We start from the raw sequence: 22,776 nt of genomic DNA, 5'->3' as shown, positions 1-22,776 counted from the left end.
CTTAAAGACAATATATGGTCCAGCATAACCATGTATCTTTATAAATTCCAGAGCCTAGAAAGCCAGTGAGACCATGGTATGCTGTTTTGCAAAGTCTAAAAGGTATTGGAATGAAAAAAGATTAGCTTACAGGCATAAGAACTACAGGAAACTTATCAGTTGCCACAGCCACCAGATTCAAACTTTTAAAAATTGTTAGAGCTATGAGTCGTGTGGCAAGCCCTAATCTAGGGACATTTCAGTACCCTCTATACTTAATCCTCAATATACAGTATATCTCCAAAAAACTGAAGCATCAGCGTTTTCTCCTAAAAACTCAGCGCTACCATACATTTAGTTCTCATGTGCAGACATCTGACATTCAATTAGATTTCAAGAAGCTGTATTTGCTCATGGAAATTAAAGGAGAGAAAGCAAATGGACAGATAGGGTATTGACACATTGTACCTGACCAACATCTTTTTTTGTCAAATGTATAGGTAATTGCAACAGGAATAATGAAATGAAGTTCCTGCACCACCGGAAGCAGGTGAGTTAATTTAAGTGAATACCAGCTTAAGCCCTCCCAAATCTGCGCCAACCCAAACATGTGCAAACATTCCCAAACAGAACCAACCTAGAACTTATGCAGAGGTGAGTGCACAATAGCAAAGAAGCAACCCCTGTGGGTTAGTCTTGTGCTGGCATCTGTGCAAAACAATGAATACAGAAAAAAAAAAAAAGGATCTAGCACACTAACAAGCCAATTATCAGCAAAACAGCAAGATAACATTTCAAAGTAAATGCAAACACTTACATGCCACAGAGCTGTAAAAAAGATCTAGGGAGCTGATTGTTTATCACTTCTATCTTTCACTCTGTCTGCTCCGGTAGAAAGTGGAGTTCAGTAGGCTAAAAGTTGGGTCAAATAGAAAAAACCTGTCAGCTCTGGCCAGAGCTGCTGTACTCTCCTCTATGCGAAGTTAGTACAGCATTCTCCCCTGCTGTGCTATTATGTTCTGACAGGAGGACGCCCCATTCCAACCCCCCCTTCCCACCAGAACACTCCGATCAGCTGCTGATATTCCAGGATGCTCGTTCGACAGAAGCCGGCCAAATGGCCAGTTTCTGTTGAACAGACCGACGTACACACGGGCCGAATGTTGGCCATTTTTTTTTTAACCAGCAAATGTCTGACAATTGGCCCATATGTACCCGGCTTATGAGACACAGTATCTCACAAAAGTAAGTACACCCATCAAATTTTTGTAAATATTTATATCTTTTCATGTGACAACACTGAAGAAATGACACTTTGCTACAGTGTAAAGTAGTGAGTGTACATATTGTATATCAGTGTACATTTGCTGTCCCCTCAAAATAACTCCACACAGCCATTAAGGTGCCCAATTAGCCATTTTCCCTCCTCTGTGTCATGTGACTCGTTAGTGTTACAAGGTCTCAGGTGTGAATGGGGAGCAGGTGTGTTAAATTTTGTGTTATCGCTCTCTCTCATACTGGTCACTGGAAATTCATCATGGCTGGCACCTCATGGCAAAGAACTTTGAAGATCTGAAAAAAAATTGTTGCTATACATAAAGATGGCCTAGGCCAGTGAAGAACCTTTTTGAGCCCGAGTGCCCAAACTGCAACACAAAACCAACGTATTTTTTTCAAAGTGCCGAGCAGCACTATGAAAAAAGGTATACACTGGTCAGTGCAGGGATAGGCACGGACCAAGGCTGTGGCAGACATGTTCCAAAGTACAGACCTTAGTGAAGGACATGATAGGGTAAATGGAATAGCTATTTATCAAACATTTAGTTCCGATTATCAAAACTTGTATTCTGATTAAGCAGATATACTTGATACAATATGTTAGAAGTCATATGATGTAACAGCTGTTTTGGCTGTGGTCAAATGCCATTCACACCTTCAGCTGTGAAAAGGTTTATCTCTGGCTTTCCCACAGAACTTGGGAAGTGACTTGTATATCTTAATTGACCATCTGTTTAGCAATGTAAATAACCAACAAGTTAATCAGGACTTCAAAGAGACTTACAAGGTAGCCCCCACCTTTGTATAGAGTATAAAATGAAGTTAGGCTCCCAGCCTCAGGTAGAACAATCATATTGAATGTCACCATGTACTAACTGAATTGTTCTCCCTGCCTATAGCTAAAACTATAGGCTTGAATATTAAATACATCTTTTTGAATGTGGTTCAGCAGTCAAAATGTTATTGGAAACCCCTAAATTCTGGGATTTCCCTATCAATTGGTCCTTCGCAGCCGGAAATCGATACTTTGCAGACACCGCTGAGACACAGAACGGGACAACACAAGCTGGAAACTAGCTAAGGTAAGCTAACTTTCTGCTTACTGTGATTTCCCCTTGTGCTGTACTGATTTGCGTAAGCTGGTGTCATGTAGAAGTACTCTTTCCAAGAACCTTGACTGTTGACTTTTGTTTAGTTTTTTTACTTTCCATACTATCTGTACATATTACTGTCCTTGCAAGTGTGTGTTCTGTGAGAATGGCTTGCCCTATTTCAGGCGCAATGTGTGCTTAGTTAGGATTTCTGCATTTCCTGTGTAGGGGGACCGTCCAGGTCAGAAATCAGGTCTTCGGACTCAAGGGATCATTCATAGGCTGTGGCTGATAAGGTACTATGTGTGGTAATCCTTAGTACCAGTTTTGAATGAAATTCTGATTTCCTTTTCTCGTCTGCGTAGTTCTCCATAAAACTACAAAATGAGCAGAAGTACTATCTCTCCTATTCTGCACAGGTTCTATAAACTGATGTGGAAGACTTTAGGGAAGCAGAACTGTCAGATTCTATACTCTAGAATTTTCTCCTATTGAGATTTTTGTTACTGTACTGCACAATTTGTTGGAATATGTGATGCTGTGTGTGTGTCCTGCATGAGTGGCTTGTCTAAGGCAGTGCCGTTTACATTCGTGAACTGTTTTAATCTGTCTGTGTGACCCCATTCAGTTTGTGTAACTGAACCCCTGTTCAGTTGTGTGCCTGTCATATGTGCTGCCATGTATCTTGCATATAAGTGGACTGTTTCTATTTAGAAAGGAGTGTGTTTTTACATCCTAAATCCAGAGTTTCCTTTTTTTTAGCAGCTTCTGTGACTAACCCCCCCCCCTTTCAGTTGTGTGCCTGTCAGTCTGTGTGGCTGATTTGTGCAGTGTATAGTCTGGTATAGTTCCTTGGCCGAGATTGGGGGCCAGATATACAGTTCCCGCTATTACTTAGGTTCACTGTGTCTGTCTGATGAGGAGACCTAGGAATAGATGAATTTTTGAGGAAGTCTCACCACCGTGTGAGATGGGGAATTGTACCACCGAGTACACCCCAGATTGGGATCTGTGTGATCCCACCAGGAGCTCCTTTGGGCTGTCTGTGTGACCCCATTCAGTTTGTGTAACTGAACCCCTATTAACAGGAGTGGCCGAGTTCCTCAAGGAATGGAACCAAAGCACACAGGGGTTTTGTACCACTAGAAGGCTAAAACAAATGACAAAAAATGTTGAAAAAAGGAAATGAGAAACATATTGTCCTGTATATGAATTTGAACCTAATAACATTGCTAAAATAACTGCAAGCACATTATACCCTACCAACCAGCGCACTTATAATGACCTAAGTAGACATATGGATTAGAGCCCATTATAGATGAGTGAACTTGTATTAAAAAAAAAAAAAAAAGAAGAAGAAGGGAAAGTGCAGTTTTATTAGAGAAATATGTTTGTCTACAGGGTGTAGTTGGCTAAGTGTGAGACTTATGTTTGTTGTGTATATGTGTGTTATGTCATGTTAGTTGTATTATTATGCCCAAAGTGCTGTATCAGCAAAACAGTTGATCCAAACCACGACTTTACCTACATGGAGTTTGCGTGTTCTCCCTGTGCCTGCATGGGTTTCCCCCAGGTACTCCTACGCTCTGGAGAAATGCTGGGAGGTTCATTGGATCCTGTCCAAATTGTACCTAGTGTATGTATGAATGTGAGTTAGGGACCTTAGGATTGTAAGCTCCTTGAGGGTAGGGACTGATGAATGTGAAATAAATAGTAACAGGATGAATATGGGTGGCATGATGATTTGTTTTGGGTTTGTTATGTATGTTTTAAAGTGATGGGACATTGCCACATGGACAATTACAGGTAACAAGTCAGTGGAATGTTGGTCACATGCAACTTTTAGAAGCAAGAAAAATATTTTGTCTGTAAAGTGTGACCTTAAAAAGACTAAAAATTGTATTTCTGACTTAAAATCATGAATAATTTGATCTATATAATTTGGGTATAAAAAAAAAAAAAAATTACTTAAAATTGTAAAATCGTGTGCAATGTGTAGTCATTTTGCACTGTGGTCAATTTAATATGAAAAAGAAAACATAAAATATTATATTTGCTTATTCTAAAAGAAAAATTCATCTAAAAACTGAGTTGAAAATCGTTAATTTAAATTATTATTATTATTCAGGATTTATATAGCGCCAACAGTTTACGCAGCGCTTTACAATATAAAAGGGAGACAATACAGTTATAATACAATACAATAGGATTAAGAGGGCCCTGCTCAGAAGAGCTTACAATCTAATAAATACTTGCTGGGGTGGCTAATCATGTGGTTATTGGAGCCACACCCAATATATTTAATAAAATAGATAAAAATAATTAAAGTGAAATGTTAAAAGATTAGTGGCGTAAAAAAAACTTTTTTTTTTTCCTCACTGATGATTAAAGTTTAAAAATAACGAATGGTGTTTTATAGTTTAAAGGAGCAACGAGCCCCCCTCCCTTCTTTTTTCTTTGACACGGGTTAAATTGCATGGCTTGTGTGTGTGTGAACAGCTGTATTGTCATGAAAATTGAGTGAGCTGAGTGAACTGTAAACGAAAAAAAAAGGAAGTAAAATACCTCCTAATAATGTATATTTGTGTGTGTGTGTGTGTGTGTGTGTGTATATATATATATTAACGGTAATCTTTGTTTCCATAGAAGAAACAGTTTTAGAAGAAGTTTTCCAATGTGCTCAGTATGGTGAAGTATAACTGTCTTGCAAGACAAAGGGGAACTTATAAAAAAAAATTAGTTTTTTTGAGCTGCTCATTTTTAACCATGGTGAATAATGTTTTTTTTTATAGTAATGGTATACCATACATAAAATCCACGTAGTAACATTTAGTTTGACGTCAAACAATTTTTGGTATTAGAAAAAGTGCACTGGTAAAACATCTAAGAAAGAAAATGTTCAAAATGCTTACTGTATGCTAAATATCTCTAACCTTTGGTTTATTTTTTAGGAGGAAAATATAATGTGTTGTTACTAAAATTTTGATGCTTATTCCTCAGATTAGTTCTATGCCCGGAGTTGATTATTTAAGGTCTTCCGAACAGAAGGAGACCACAGCCTTCAAAGACAATTCACCAATGTAAGTATTGTTCTAAAGTGTTTCTATTTTCATATGTGAACATTTATGGGTTTCACCAGGGCTGGACTGGGACAAAAATGTGGCCCTGGACTTCATCCAGACCGGCCCAGGGCACAACACATCAGGGCACGGTACATCAGGCCACATCAGGGCACAAGGCACATCAGGGCACAACACATCAGGGCACAGCACATCAGGGCACAGCACATCAGGGTACAGAGCCCAGTACATCAGCGTACAGGGCACAACATATCAGGGTACAGTGCACAGCACATCAGGGTACAGAGCCCAGCACATCAACTAATAGGGCACAACACATCAGGGCACAGTACATCAGGGTATAGCACATCAGGACACAGCACATCAGGGCACAGAACATCAGAGCACACAACATTGAGGCACAGCACACCGGGGCACAGGACATCAGGGCACAGGACATCAGGGCAAAGCACATCGGGGCACAAGGCACATCAGGGCATAGGACATCGGGACACAGCACATCAGGGCACATAGCACATCAGGGCACGTGGCACATCAGGGCACGTGGCACATCAGGGCACGGGGCACATAGCACATCAGGGCACGGGGCACATCAGGGCACGGGGCACATCAGGGCACATGGCACATCATGGCACATCAGGGCACATGGCACATCAGGGCATGGGGCACATCAGGCCACATGGCACATCAGGGCACATTATGGCACATCAGGGCACATCAGGGCATGGGGCACATCAGGCCACATGGTACATCAGGGCACATAGCACATCAGGGCACGGGGCACATGGCACATCAGGGCACATGATGGGGCACATTATGGGGCACATGGCACATCAGGCCACATGGCACATTAGGGCACGGGGCACATGGCACATCAGGGCACATTATGGCACATCAGGGCACATGATGGGGCACATTATGGGGCACATCAGGCTACATGGCACATTAGGGCACATCAGGGCATGGGGCACATCAGGGCTCGGGGCACATGATGGGGCACATAGCACATCAGGGCACATAACACATCGGGGCACATAGCACATCGGGGCACATGATGGGGCACATAGCACATCAGGGCACATGACGGGGCACATAGCACATCGGGGCACATGACGGGGCACATGATGGGGAACATAGCACATCGGGGCACATGATGGGGCACATAGCACATCGGGGCACATGATGGGGCACATAGCACATCGGGGCACATGATGGGGCACATAGCACATCGGGGCACATGATGGGGCACATAGCACATCGGGGCACATGATGGGGCACATAGCACATCGGGGCACATGATGGGGCACATAGCACATCGGGGCACATGATGGGGCACATAGCACATCGGGGCACATGATGGGGAACATAGCACTTCGGGGCACATGATGGGGAACATAGCACATCGGGGCACATGATGGGGAACATGATGGGGTGATGGGGCACATAGCACATCGGGGCACATGATGGGGCACATGATGGGGTGATGGGGCACATAGCACATCGGGGCACATGATGGGGCACAACATAGCACATCATCAGGGCACATTGTGGGGTCTTACTAGCCAGCATGCAGAGTAGCGCAGGGAGCTTCTGTAGTAATAGGTTCTCTCTCGTGTCATCACGCTGTTCTCCGGCGGCCCCGCCCCCTCCTCTCTTCTTGTCTATACCAGATGATCCTACAAGCCAATTGGTATAGACGAGAAGAGAGGAGGGGGCGGGGCCGCCGGAGAACAGCGTGATGACACGAGACAGAACTTATTACTACAGAAGCTCCCTGCGCTACTCTGCATGCTGTGGCTAATCTCGATCTACCCGTCAGGCGCCAGCTGTTGGCGTTTGACGGGTAGATCGCCGCGCACCGCAGATGCGCCTGAAAGTGAAAGTGGCCCAGACTGAGCCATCGGCCCACCGGGAATCTCCCGGTAGTCCCGATGGTCAGTCCATCCCTGGGTTTCACTCCCCCCACTAGCTAAATATTGATGCAGTCATCTGAGTCTGTACTGCCCAGTTTCTTGTTCCTATTTACAATATAAGGTGCTAAATTTTATGTGGTGTTATGATCTGACATGTATGAGCTTTGAAATTTAACGAGTTTCAATGCCCTAGATCACAGGTGTCAAAGACAAGGCCCATTGCCGAATCCAGCCCTCCAGGCCATTTCATGTGGCCCTCGCACCTTTCCTGCAGCTGCAGGAGAGCTCCAGCCCTCCTCTGTTCCTCCTCCAGGCCCATACTTTCTGCTTACAAGTAATGCATCCAGCTTCTTCCCAGCACCAGCATAAGGAAAGGGGGTGCACTGTGATGTAAGGGAGAGTAGGGGACTCAAATTCTGATGGTGGGGTGGCTCTTGACATCTAATATTAGGGGAGGGGATGCGCTGGACATCTATTCTTACAGATATAACTGGCCCTTTTTGAGGACAATCATAATGCTGATGCGGCCCACGATGAAATTGAGTTTGACACCCCTGCCCTAGATAATTAAGCGTCTCCTGTCTTAAGCTACGTTTCCACTATAATGAACCCCCAAAGTTACGTGATTGGGAGACTCTGGAGTGTGACTTTGATCCATCTTCACAGTCTCTAGATCAGAGTTGCATTGAATGTCGCATCAAGGTAGTGCAAGAACCTTTTCAAAGTCGCTGCAACTTTAAGTCACAATAGTGGGAACTAAGCCTTATATAGTTTTTGTGTATTTTAAGATGAAAAAGTTATTAACATTGAATTGAATAATTGCTGCTCTAGTTTAAACACCCATGATGACAAAAAAAAAAAAAAAAAAAAAATGAATGTATTACTACATGTATGTCAGTGTTACTACATTGAGTGTTAAGAATTACTTGGGTATTATTAAGATTTTAAATTAGACCTGTCACAGATCGTCAGTTTTTTCACAGATCTGTCTCCTCTATTCCCAAAGATCAGCAGGTATGCTGGTATTACATAGTAGGTGAGATTGAAGAAAAAAAAAAGACACAAGTCCATCAAGTCCAACTTATGTGTGTGATTAATGTATTGGTATTGGCATTTAGTTCCAATGCTTTAAGTTATAAGGTCTGCGGTTGTATCTTGTCCCACAAAACTTGTTTTAAGACTAGATTAAACCTCCTGTTAAAGATTCCTGTGTGACTGTCTGTATGGCTACTCATTTCTAGCCGTTTATGTGTCTTTGTGTATCTGTCCGCAATATCTGTGTGTCCAGGCACACACCTGTCAGCTTGAATTTTGCTCCCTACTGTTTAGTGATCCCAGCACCTCAGCGCTGCAAGGGATTCTCATTTGTCCATTGGCCCTTAGTTCTAGGTATCTGCCTACTTGGGTGAGTAAGAGGGCCGCAACCGGGGAACTGTCTGCAGCACAAAACCATCTCTACCATCAAGAGCTCTGGAGAAGACAAGGCAGTTCCTTAGAATGGTGGCCCTCACCATTATTGCATGTGCAGACATGCTGCACTCTCCCCAGATAGTACCATTAGGTATCCTTCCTGCCTTAGAATCCTTGTACACATCAACTGTATCTCCTGTGAACCCTGAACCCCAGTACTGCACTATACTCTTGTCATTCTTGTAAATCCTTGTCTATGTTCCTGTAGGATCAATGATCCAGGCCATACGTGATAGCCCCCGCCCCTTCTGAGAAGCCTATTGTTCAGGATAAATGTTTATGGTCTAGACAGTTTAGTTTAAATGACAGTTGAATAACATTTTATACTAAATGAGAATGTTTCTCCTTGTATTAGGACATTTTTCTTTTCTCCTAGGTCTTACCTCTAGAACATAGATTTACTTCAGCAGAAAAAAAAACTCAACGGCTTTATAGGCATTTTTGTTAATGATCAAATGTTGGACTAACAATCTGAGTGACGCCATCCTCAAAAATATCCTCCCTCATTCCTTGGCTTTATTACATCAGCCAAAAACAGCATTGATGGAAAAGCGTGCTTTAAAAATCTTTTTAGATATCTTAAGAACTTTGATACTTATGTCAGCTGTCTAAAAAAAAAAAATCACAGCTCAGTTTGCTATAATTGCAAAAAGATCTGCACACCTACTGAAAGTTTGTCATGTGGACTGCGATAGTCCTGAAGAAAAGAAGATTATGTATGAAAGTTGTATGCCGTCTTAAGGTGTTGCAATGGAGTCTTATGGAGGACGAGCTGTCAAAGTTACAGCGGAGGAATAAACTAAGACTTGGCGTTCATACATTGTTAGACCAACGTGCAATTTTTATTTTTAGACATTTTTGTATTTTTATTTTTGTTTAGCCTTGACAAAGCAAAATGAGGTTTTTCTGCAGAAGTAAATTGGGTACATAAATTAGGAGGAATATGAACTAGAAAAATAAATATTTAAACTAAGATTAGGCAGTTGGAGGGAGATGTTGGAATTTAGAAGCGATTTATAGGAATTGTAATTTTATCTGCCTTTCTTTTGTAGGTTGTGCATGTGTTATGAGACATAGTTTGCTCCATTTTCCCAATATCATTGCCTGTAATATTCACATCTAGTTAGGCCCCACACAGCTTTAACTGTCACCAAAAGAATCTCTACACTGAATAGTCAAGAACCCAACTGTCCACAACCAGTGTATGAATTGTTTGTTATAGTGGTGTTATGTTATGTTTTGTTAGTTATGTGGTCAATTTTTAATTTGACCAAGAGATGGGATTGATAGGGTAAATGGAATAGCTATTTATTTACCAAACATTTCGTTCTGATTATCAAAACATGTATTCTGATTAAGCAGATATACTTGATACAATATGTTAGAAGTCATATGATGTAACAGCTGTTTTGGCTGTGTTCAAATGCCATTCACACCTTTAGCTGTGAAAAGGTTTATCTCTGGCTTTCCCACAGAACTTGGGAAGTGACTTGTATATCTCAATTGACCATCTGTTTAGCAATGCAAATAACCAACAAGTTAATCAGGACTTCAAAGAGACTTACAAGGTAGCCCCCACCTTTGTATAGAGTATAAAATGAAGTTAGGCTCCCAGCCTCAGGCAGAACAATCATATTGAATGTCACCATGTACTTACTGTTTTGTTCTCCCTGCCTATAGCTAAAACTATAGGCTTGAATATTAAATACATCTTTTTGAATGTGGTTCAGCAGTCAAAATGTTATTGGAAACCCCTAAGTTCTGGGATTTCCCTATCAGACACCAACGTACATTTCAAATTAAGACCATCCAAAAACACTGTCTACTCTGTGGCCTAGTTCTACAAATACAAATACATTTAAAATAAAATTTACAATTGTGCTCAAAAGTTTACACACCCTGGCAGAATTTCTGATTTCTTGGCCATTTTTCAGAGAATATGAATGATAACACAAAAACTTCTTTCACTCATGGTTAGTGTTTGGCTGAAGCCATTTACTATCAACTGTGTTTACTCTTTAAATCATAATGACATCAGAAACTACCCAAATGACTCTGATCAAAAGTTTACATACCCCAGTTCTTAATACTGTGTATTGCCCCCTTGAACATCAATGATAGCTTGAAGTCTTTTGTGGTATTTGTGGATGAGGGTCTTTATCTTCTCAGATGGTAAAACTGCCCATGCCTCTTGGCAAAAAGCCTCTAGTTCCTGTAAATTCTTGGGTTGTCTTGAGATCTCCCCAAAGTGGATAAATGATAATGAGGCCAGGAGACTGAGATGGCCACTCCGGAACCTTCACTTTATTCTGCTGTAGCCAATGACAGGTTCGACTTGGCCTTCTGTTTTGGATCATTGTCTTGTTGGTATGTCCAAGTACGTCCCATGCGCAGCTTCCTGGCTGATGAATGCAAATGTTCCTCCAGTATTTTTTGATAACATACTGCATTCATCTTGACATCGATTTTGACCATATTTCCTGTGCCTTTGTAGCTCACACATCCCCAAAACATCAGTGATTCACCTCTGTGTTTCACAGTAGGAATGGTGTACCTTTCATCATAGGCCTTGTTGACTCCTCTCCAAATGTAGCGTTTATGGTTGTGGCCAAAAAGCTCAATTTTGGTTTCATCACTCTAAATGACTTTGTGCCAGATGGTTTGAGGCTTGTCTCTGTGCTGTATGAAAGATGCAAGGGTCTGTCAGGAGTCCAGAAACTCAATGACCTTTTATACACACACACTAATTACTAATTACATTACGCAAACAGATCACAGGTGAGGGTGGTTACCTTTAATAGCCATTGAAACCTCTTTGTGTAAACTTGAGTGCATGTTATCAAGCCAAAATCGCCAGGGTATGTAAACTTTTGATCAGGGTCATTTGGGTAGTTTCTGTTGTCATTACGATTTTAAAAAAGTAAACACAGTTGACTAATAACTGGCTTAAGCCAAACACTAACCGTGATTAAAAGTATGTGTTATCATTCATATTCTCTGCAAAATGGCCAAGATATCAAATTCTGCCAAGGTATGTAAATTTATGAGCACAACTGTATATAAAGACTGCTTGTGGTATACTGTTAGACAGCATCTGTCACCTCAAGTGCAGCCTCCATCCCTTATTTTATCTCAAAGGGATCCTCCATCTCCTCACACTCAGCCTCCTGTCCCCTGACAGAACTTTTCCCCGTCTTTGAGCAGGGTACCTGCTCACCCAACAGACATACTGCAAGAGTGGATCAGGGACCGCAGACATACAAGAGTGGATCAGGGACCGCAGACAGACTACAAGAGTGGATCAGGGACCGCAGGCAGACTACAAGAGTGGATCAGGGACCGCAGGCAGACTACAAGAGTGGATCAGGGACCGCAGGCAGACTACAAGAGTGGATCAGGGACCGCAGGCAGACTACAAGAGTGGATCAGGGACCGCAGGCAGACTACAAGAGTGGATCAGGGACCGCAGGCAGACTACAAGAGTGGATCAGGGACCGCAGGCAGACTACAAGAGTGGATCAGGGACCGCAGACCTACTACAAGAGTGGATCAGGGACCGCAGACCTACTACAAGAGTGGATCAGGGACCGCAGACCTACTACAAGAGTGGATCAGGGACCGCAGACCTACTACAAGAGTGGATCAGGGACCGCAGACCTACTACAAGAGTGGATCAGGGACCGCAGACCTACTACAAGAGTGGATCAGGGACCGCAGACCTACTACAAGAGTGGATCAGAGACTGCAAACATACTGCTTGGCACTGCATCAAACAGACCTGAAGCTTCTGCAAATCTGCACTAGTGATGCAGCAGCCCATGTTTTCCTGAATGAGTTCATGCAATCATTAATATTACCTATCTCACATGCTAAAATACCTAGGTAGGTACCCAGGCCAGCAGCACCTTCTTTCCTTGTTTCCTCCTCTTCCTCGGCTGTGTTTTCTCCCGCGCTGGGGCAGCCACTGCACTGACCCCCAGGTAGGCCTCAGACCCAGTCCCTCCCTCCTGTGACTGTCCCCGGCTATTGCTGAGGTGCCAAGTCCACTCCAGTGACCAGTGAGTCCACACTGCGCATAACAAATTTAACTTACTCTGCTCCACAGTCTGAGTCAGTCTCACTCTCGGCAGACACTGATAGACTCAGTCGGCTCCTTGGGCTTGAGGTGAGCTGCCTTCCAGTTGGTTCCTCTGGAGTCTGTCTTCCAGTTCTCCCTCCGTAACCCGTGCTGCCTGGCACTCCACAGAGAGACTCCCAGCCCCTCCCTCAGAGATGACTCCGCACTGCATGAGTCAGGATGAGTGGGCGGCGGCGCGTCCCAGCCAGACCTACACAGTCAGCCTAGGTAGGAGGAGAGATTGAGCAGCGGTGATGAGTGGAGTCATCAGACTCATCGATATTCTGGAAAAAAAAAAAAAAAAGTCAGCAGTGGCCATAGACACGGCGTCCTGGTGTGCCCACAGAGGGCTCTGCGTGCCAGTTGGGTCACAAGTGCCATAGGTTCGCCATCACTGGCCTAGGCTATAATATTGCCAAGACCCTGAAACTGAGCTGCAGCACAGTGGCCAAGACCGTACAGCGGTTTAACAGGACAGGTTCCACTCAGAACAGGCCTCGCCATTGTCGACCAAAGAAGTTGAGTGCACGTGCTCAGTGTCATATCCAGAGGTTTTGGTGCTGTTAGCATTGCTGCAGAGGTTGAAGGGGTGGGGGATCAGCCTGTCAGTGCTCAGACCAGGGCTTTTTTTCCTCAGAGAATAGGGGCAGGAACTCAACCATGCCCGCCACACACACATACCTGCTAAATGACATCAAATAGTGCATACAACCCCTCTCTCCACTGCCCTCATCTTCTCCCCCCTCCTTAAAAGCTCCATTTGTCATATTTCCTACCTTTGTTGCAATATTAGGCTGAAGCACCTATCCGGCTGTAGTACCTCCCAGCATACTATACTATACTATACTACAGTCACTTGCAAGGGAGATCATGCAGTAGGAGCATCAACAACTGGTCACCAGGGAAAAAATGGAGACCACAGAGGGTGCAGCTTACCACGCACCCTCTCCTGCCCATGACTGCACTGAACCCTGGGCACCTGTTCTGTATCTCCCTTGTGCCTGTCCGGCACTCAGTGGGATCTGCGCAGGAGATCTGACCTGTGGGAGCTACTGTGGGATAAGCTATCACTTGTAAACGCAGAAGCTGAACTTCAGTGTTACCAAGTGATAGTGGTGAGCAGAGAGCAGAAGACCTGAGCCAGAGATGGTGGAACTGAGTTCCCCCTAGTTCTTGCTGAAAAAAAGCCCTGGCTCAGACCATACCCCGCACACTGCATCAAATTGGTCTACATGGCTGTCATCCCAGAAAACAGGGATGGCAGCCCGCAAACAGTTTGCTGAAGACAAGCAGACTAAGGATATGGGATTACTGGAACCATGTCCTGTGGTCGGATGAGACCAAGATAAACTTATTTGGTTCAGATGGTGTCAAGTGTGTGGCGGCAACCAGGTGAGTAGTACAAAGACAAGTGTGTCTTGCTTACAGTCTAGCATGATGGTGGGAGTGTCATGGTCTGGGGCTGCACGAGTGCTGCCAACACTGGGGAGCTACAGTCCATTGAGCGAACCATGAATGCCAACATGTACTGTGACATATTGAAGCAGAGCATGATCCCCCTCCCTTCGGAGACTGGGCCGCAGGGCAGTATTCCAACATAACAACCCCAAAAAATACACCTCCAAGATGACCACTGCCTTGCTAAAGAAGCTGAGGGTAAAGGTGATGGACTGGCCAAGAATGTCTCCAGACCTAAACCCTATTGAGCATCTGTGGGGCATCCTCAAACGGAAGGTGGAGGAGCGCAAGGTCTCCAGCCAGCTCCGTGATGTCATCCTGGAGGAGGACTCCAGTGGCAACCTGTGAAGCTCTGGTGAACACCATGCCCAAGAGGGTTAAGGCAGTGCTGGAAAATAATGGTGGCCACACAAAATATTGACACTTTGGGCCCAATTTGGACATTTTCACTTAGGGGTGTACTCACTTTTGTTGCCAGTGGTTTAGACATTAATAGCTGTGTGTTGAGTTATTTTGAGGGGACAGCAAATTAACACTGTTATACAAGCTGTACACTCACTATTTTACATTGTAGCAAAGTGTAATTTCTTCAGTGTTACATGAAAAGATATAATAAAATATTTACAACAATGTGAGGAGTGTACTCACTTTTGTGAGATACTGTATAAATAGTGGTCCTCTTTTTGTGCAAAGGTGTCATTTTCTAGGGAAAGAGTTCCATCTGGCACAGGACTTAGAAACAAATTATTTGATGCTATGAGGATAGTAGTCTCAGACACAAAAATATGACAAGACTAACAAGAGATCCAGCCCAACAGGGGATGAAGGCACAGGTCATATCAGGAGGAGTAATTGAGTTTCAGAAGTATAACATTATACCTTAGGAGAGGACATTATAGTGTCTGGTAGGCGGTATATTTTTATTTGATTGATCCATTTGATTGGTGTGGTGAAGAAGTGCATTTGACTCCACTACATGGAATCTGGCCAGATACATTATAGTATATTTCATGGAAGTTTTGCATTTCTTAGCTTACAGTAGAAATCTGGCCTATTTGTACTGGACTTCAAGAGAAAAAATTGGAAATACAGCTATTGTAGTATTTTAAAAACTAATATTTATTTTCTCTGTGAGCCACGGGATTGCATCCCCATCAATATAACTGAGCATCTTTAAATTTATCCATAGCTATATCCCAGATCCGCCTATAATGATATAAGAGGGTATGTCTTCCGGCTGGTTGAGTACTTCGAGATCCCACTGCTACTACACTAATAGGGTCCGTTGTGTGGTGCGTCCCGTGTGGGCAAAGGGGGATAGAGAATCTCTGTCAGTTTTATCGATATGGAAGAGTTGGGACAGTTGGGATGATATATAGCATAGGTTTATATCTGGCATGGCTGTTCCTCCTAGAATAGAGGGGTTAATGAGGGCACGCCATGCCAATTTGTGCCTGTTACTACCCCAAACAAAGGGTTTAAGTAAGGTCTCAAAGCATTTAAAGTGTTTGAGAGGAATGTATACTGGGGAATGCCATAAAACATAGTATTTTGGGGAGTAATACCATTATTAAGTTAATGCGTCCCCATACTCCTAATGGTAGACGGGACCAGATTTGTATTTTAGATTTAATTAACGTATATAATGGTTCAATATTGAGCGCAATGTAATCTGTCGGTGTTCTGGAAATGTGTACCCCAAGATACTTCATGACACTTACTCTGTGTTTGTGTTTGTGTCTTAGAGGGCGGGAAGTGATCTATTGGTAGGACTTAGGACTTATCCCAATTGATCCTAAGGCCTGAAAATGATCCGAACAGTTTGATCGTATCTAGTGCAAGTTTAAGGGAAGAGCCAGAGTCTGCCAGATACAACAGGGTATCATTGGCATACATGCTGATTTTTTCCTCTATCATTTCTTGTATTAAACCTCGGATCTCAGAATTACTTCTGATGGAAATGGCCAATGCTTCTGCAGCAAGTGCGTATAGTAGCGGGGATAGCGGGCAACCCTGATGAGTGTCTCTAGTGAGGCCAAATGCCTCTAACGGCCAGCCATTGGCCACCACTCTTGCTAAGGGATCTTGGTAAAGTAGCCAAATTCAATTAATGGATTTGGCCCAAAAACCATACTCCTCAAGGCACCTCCACAAATATCTCCACTCTACTGAATCAAATGCCTTGGCAGTGTCAAGAGACACCATCACACGTTCACCTATGTTGTCATGGGTGGCCTGAAAGTTAATAAAGAGTTTTCTACGGTAAAAAGTGGCATTGCATCCGGGCATAAATCCCGCTTGATCTTTATGCATCAGGGATAATATAACTTTGTTAAGGCGGTTAGCTAGAACTTTTGCTAGGATTTTAATATCAACCTGAAGTAATGATATGGGTCTGTATGATTCTGGGTAGCTTGGGTCTTTTCCTGGCTTGGGGATTAATATAATTATTGCTTCTCTCATTGAGGGGGGTAATACTAGATGTTCATTAAGATAGTTATATAGAGACAGGAGCTTAGGTGTAAGTAATTGTACTGTGCATAGAATTCGATGGGTAAACCATCTGATCCCGGGGCTTTAGATCTGGCAATCCTGCTTTGGCTTTGGATATTTTGTTCATTGTAAGGGGCGCATCTAGCATGAACCCCTGTTCCTCTGTTAATTTTGGGAATGAAATTCCCATAAGAAATTCTTGCATTGTTTCCTCATCAGCGGGAGCTTTAGATATGTATAGTTCTGAAAAGAATGTTTAAAACTGGGCAGTAATACTCGGGGGGTCTAAAATGCGTCCCCCCAACCGATCATGTAGGGATATAACAGGGGGGGCGGTCTTCGCTACGCACCATGTATGCTAATAATTTGCCTGCTTTTTCCCCGTGCTCAAAAAACTTTTGTTTAGAGAAGAGTTTGTACCTAGCTTTCTCATATTGTAATTGGTTAACTATTCTAGTATGCAACTTCAGGTGGTCTGCCCGAGCAGGGGATGGGTCTAACGTGTATTGGTGTTCTGTGTTGGTCTGTTCAGTGACGGCTTTCTCGAAAGCAGCATCCGAGTCGCCCTTTATCTTATTAATTGTCGATTTAAGAGTTGACCGTGCATGTAATTTAAATGATTCCCATACCATTAGAGGAGACGCAGAAGGGTCATTATCTATAAAGTATTGTTTGAACTCGTCTGGAAGGTTGTTATCCTCTGGCAATAAGGATAGCCAGAAGGTATTAAGGCGCCAGAAAAGTGGTGGGTTGTAAGTATTAATTCTAATGGTAACCCAGTAGGGGCAATGATCAGGGAGGAGTCTCGGGCCAAATGCTGGCATTTGTAAACGTGGTAACAATGATTGCGATATGAGAATAAGGTCGATACGAGACATAATGTTGTGTGTGGACGAAAAACCTGACCTGGGGGTTGAGATATCTCCAAGTGTCCGTCAAATTAAAATTAGTAAGGAGTCTGGAGAACCTCGTGGCATGAGGAGTACTTTCTTGTGAGTCTGAGGGCCTAAATCTAGATTTGGGTTAAGTGTTTCATTAAAGTCTCCTAACTATATCGTTTGAAAAGTAGGATGCCGGGACATGTACATGAATCCTTCCACAATAATTGTGGCACTAAAAGGAGGCGGAACATAAAATGCTACCGTAGGAGTAAAACCGGTTCTCCATATATTTTGACATGCATAAAAACATAACGCCCCTGTGAGTCAGAGGCAACATTACAAATTTCAAATTGTAGTGACTTGGCTACCAAAATCGAAACTCCATGGGCGTGGGACGTGTGGGTGGAGTGAAAGGTCTATCCAATCCAAGGCCTACGGAGTGCCAACTGAAGCCACCCCTCTACATGCATTTCAACTATCACCATAATATCTGCCCTCTGTTTTTTGAGGAAGGTGAGGGCTGCTGCTCATTTGACTTTGTCACGGAGGCCCCGCACATTCCATGTTAGCAATTTTATATTGACCATAATCTAAGTAACATCAGAAATGGTGGAATGCCAGCATGTACACACTGTGGTGAATCAATAGTATATAGAAGAATACTAAAGCACAATAGCAACACTTCACTCATTAAATCAGGCTGTATATATACTTCAATAGATTTAACTGCTATCCATGTCTTTTGTAATTTTATGTACAACATTATAGTGCCAATCCATAAAACAAACTCCCTCCCCCCTCCCCGCACCCTCCCAAACTGGCACGGGCATTAACCCAAAACAGTGTGCAACCATCCTGCAGACAACAGGGACTGGGAACTGACTCATGTAAACCTAGCACATTCGTTCGAAACTTGTGCAATAAGTAGGAGTACAGCAAATTATAACGTGTCTGTTGCGGCGGGTACAAACAGGTCGCATGTACAGTTGCGTTAGTCAGAGCGTGTAAAAAAATAAAAAAATAAATAAAAACCCATGGCTCCATGCCCAGCCCTCCGAACATAGTCCCGTGTCCTGATGGTCGGGTGAATTCGTGCTGCAGTTTGCACAGTTCTGGTAGGTTCACAGTGAAAATGAGAAACAAAAAGGGAGCAGTTGTGTATTTGAAAATGAGAAGTATAAAATAAGTATAAAATAATAAAAAAGCATCTAATTGACCCTGTGCAAGAGTGATTGAGTCATCAATAAGGGATCCCTCTTTGCAGCAGTAGCACATTTTAGGGGGGTTACTGCACCCCATGGTATGTTGACCGGGTAACACAAAGGTTAATTATGAAGATAAAGGCCCCAGGGGCAGTACATATTGTTGCAGTCCACAGGGTACTAATGGTATTACAGTACTCACAGGAATAGAGAAGTAGAGCCGGGCAAGAGACTCCGTTCCCCTTCATCTTCACTGGGAAGGGTTCCTGGCAGGCCGAACCGGACGATTAGCACTGCGCATCTCTCAGGGCTTCTCAGTGTTCTAGCCAGGTAAGTGCCTCTTTAGGTTCCTCAAAGAAACGACACGGCTGTCCGCCTCCACTCGCAGCTTGGCTGAAAATAGCATGGAGTACTTCAGGTCTTTGATCCGCATCCTGCGCTTCACCTCTATGAAGCTCTATCTGAGGCGCTGGACATCTGCAGAAAAATCAGGGAATATAGTCACCCTTCCGTTTCCATGCGGGATGTTGCCTTTCTCTCTGGCCAGTCAGAGAGCTGCATCCCGATCTTTATAATTGAGAAATTTGGCTATGAATGTACGGGGGGGCTCCCGGTGGACGACGTCTAGCTGGAATGCGATGTGCTCTCTCGACGGCCAAGGTAGCGGAGAATGCCTCCCGCCCGTATGTAGTAATAAGGAGAGTGACTACAAGAATGTAGTCGGGTCTTTACCCTCTGCGCCCTCAGGAAGACCAATGAAGCGAAGGTTGCATCTCCTTAACCTATTTTCCATATCGTCCTGTTTAGTGAATAGTTGATCAATTTGGCGCTGCATACGGTTGGAGCTTGTTGGCAATGGCTGGAGTCTTCTACCAGTCCCAGCCGGGTCTCCGCCATTGTAACTCTGTCCCGAAGTTTCTGAAAGTCTTGGCGTAGCAATGAGATATCTACTTTGACTTCTTCGATCTGCGCCGTAAGCGATGTCCGACAGAAGGTAATGGCTTCAAGTAGTTTAGCGGTATCTCCACTGGTCGGAGGTTAGCTCTCACGCGTGGCATCGCCATCTTCCCCCAGGTCCTCTGTCCATTCTCCAGAATTGAGCAAGTTTGGCCGCGGCTGCCTTCTGAGCTTTGGTCAGTGACATGTCCCAGTAAGGTTGTGAGAGTTTCCCAAACTGGTTATCAGTGTTCAGGGTAAAGTAGGGTCGCAGGATAAGCTATTTTCCAGGATCAATGGACGGAGCTCCTACTCAGTGCGACCTACTTCATGCTGCTCCAGGCCACGCCTCAACTGAGCATCTTCAATATGAAGGTACATGGTGCAACTCCAAGAGGTGGTGGTTAGAGGCCATGTGGCGTGCACAAGTGACCTCTGGAGTAGGTAACAATCCAGAAGTGCTTGAGGAGGCTCACTGAGTGTTCTTTTTAAATTGTCCGATTGAAGGTTGCTGTGATGCATCCTTTTTATCAAATCATTCTGCGTTTGCAAGATAGCTTTAAGTTAGCGCTGCATCTGTTGTGAGGTCCACTGCAGTGGTGGGAGTTGATGCTCTGTGTAGCTCAGGCAAACTTCTGACTTGTGAAGATGTTGGCAGATGAGGGAGACATTCACTCTAATATCCTCAATTTTAGAGAATAAGGTTGTCTTGCAAGTAGAAATTGCCTTAAGTACTCACCCACATAGGCAGTACCAAGTATGGGGCCAAGAGCTTCTTCGGTCTTGTTGATATTTTTCAAACTTAACCGCCATGTCTAGAGACAGTTTGGTGAGAGAAATATTGGGCATCACTGATGACATGGCAACGGTAGAGGTTAGAAGCAGGACAGATCACAGAAGAAAAGGACAGGATGTACTGAAGATGTGCATAGCTCCCAACTGTTTGATTTTAAGGGTCTATCCCTGATTTGGAATAAAGTCCCTCTTTCCACCTCATTTGTCTTTCATTTTTGTCTGATCCATATAGTTGTATATAAAATGCACTTTCATCTTTCAAAAAGCGTTTCCCAGTGCTAAACCTTTTATCTAATGTCTAAATGGCTGCATTTGTAAAGGAATAGTAGTGGTAAAAAAAAAAAATAAAAAATTTTGTACAATTCTCATTTTAAGGGGGTGTGTCCTATGCCTATGCTAGTTGGTGTCTCTTGTTCCCATCTCAAAAAAGGTATGGATGTGTGCTGAGCAGAGAACTCATTACATGCTTCCTACTCCATGCAGATTCAGGCCACAATACAGTTTTTAATCATACATTTTAACCCTTTTTCTGCCAGGCCCTGTGCTCCATTTTTACACTCACATAGCCAGGCCATTTTTGCAATTTTCCATTGCTTTTATATTTTTCCCTTACAGCTTTCAGAGTTTGTTAAAGACCCCCAAACCATATATTTTATGAAAGCACATGACCAGTAGAATACAAATAAGGTGCTACTGATTTTTAGGGCACAATGACATTTCAGCAAGTGTTTATCAAAACAATATTCGTTAAAAATACACTAAAATCATTAGCAAATAAAAACAGTACATTTTCCAAAATTCCTACTAAATATAAAAGCTTAACCTGTATTGAGTTGATAAATAACAAATATTTGTAATTTTTAAATTACGCCTTTTTGCAAAATGGTGAAAACTGAACGTACCCAAAAATGTAAATAACCACATTTCTCTAAAAATCTGAAGGTTTTCACTGTTCCCTTACAGCTTTCAGAGTTTGTTAATGACCCCCCCAAACCATATAGCCATTTCTGAAAGCATAGGACCAGTAGAATAAAAAGAAGGTGCTACTGATTTTTAAGGCCCCACGATATTTGCACAAATGTTTACTGAAGCAATATTTTCGCTAAAAATACACTAAAATCATTATTAGCAGATACAAACACAGCAAATTTTACAAAATTCCTGCTGGATTATTACTAAATATAAAAGCTTAACCTGTATTGAGTTAATAAATGACAAATTTGTAAATTTTAAATTGCGCCTTTTTGATTAATAGTGAAAATCTGACGTACGCAAAAATGTATTTGTAAATCTGGACTGCACTTACAGCTTTCAGAATTTGTAAAAGACCCCCCAAATAATACATTTTCTGAAAGCACATGGCTAGTAGAATAAAAAGAAGGTGCCACACTGATTTTTAAGGAAGCGCGATATTTGCGCAAATGTTTAACAATATTTTCGCTAAATATATACTAAAATCATTAGAGGATTCATACAGGGCAAAATATACAAAATTCCTGCTAAATTCCTAGTAAGTATAAAAGTTAAAATTATATTGAGTTGGGGGGCGTGGCCGGGATGGTGGACTGAGCAGACGTGTTCTCAGAGCTCTCCTGGAGTGAGATCCGTTAATCTAATCCGTACCGACTGACCAAGTGGATCGAGAGGATCCTTTTACACCTGGATGCCTTCTAAAACCTTCGGAAGTCAGAAGAGGGGTAAGCAGCTGAAATTCCCCCAGAATATACCTGCAGAGACTTCCCCGATCTCTGGAGCTCGGGGCTCTCCGGCGCGCCTAACCAATATGGCGTCGCAAACGGACCACGAGGAGGGCGCTCTCCCTATACCTCCAGGCATTCCGGAGGTTATGGCGGCCATCACCCTATGCCAAACTGCCTTGACCTCTAAGATTGAGGAGGTTCAAATGGACGTTGGGTTGATTCGACAAGACCTCGATAAGATCAGGTCTCGAGTGTCCGAAACGGAGCGGCGAGTGGGAGAGATGGAGGATGCGACGAATGATCATGCGGCATCCATCAGGTTAGGGCTCTGGAATATAGAGCGGAGGACGCCGAGAATAGAAGCCGCCGGAATAACCTCAGGA

General features: G+C 43.3%; 1 protein-coding gene across 4 annotated transcripts in view; it reads right to left on the bottom strand.

Annotated features, from left to right (window-relative positions):
* Positions 1 to 22,776, bottom strand: part of LOC141146648 (acyl-coenzyme A amino acid N-acyltransferase 1-like) — an 89,478-nt gene that overhangs the window by 51,754 nt on the left and 14,948 nt on the right. Inside the window, exon 1 of one of the 4 annotated variants that reach the window (XM_073633070.1) lies at positions 12,905 to 13,085. The exons of 2 other annotated variants lie outside the window; for them this stretch is intronic. Coding sequence is in view for 1 of the 2 variants with exons in the window: in XM_073633069.1 (XP_073489170.1) it covers positions 797 to 798 (2 nt within the window). In the remaining variant the exon portion in view is untranslated. Of the gene's footprint in view, positions 1 to 796; positions 924 to 12,904; positions 13,086 to 22,776 lie in introns of those variants that run through there. One more of the 4 variants, XM_073633069.1, reaches the window with a different exon arrangement.

The sequence above is a fragment of the Aquarana catesbeiana genome, linkage group LG06 (genome assembly GCF_042186555.1).
Source record: "Aquarana catesbeiana isolate 2022-GZ linkage group LG06, ASM4218655v1, whole genome shotgun sequence".
Classification (NCBI taxonomy): Eukaryota; Metazoa; Chordata; class Amphibia; order Anura; family Ranidae; genus Aquarana; species Aquarana catesbeiana.
This window is presented reverse-complemented; position numbering and strand designations above follow the sequence as displayed.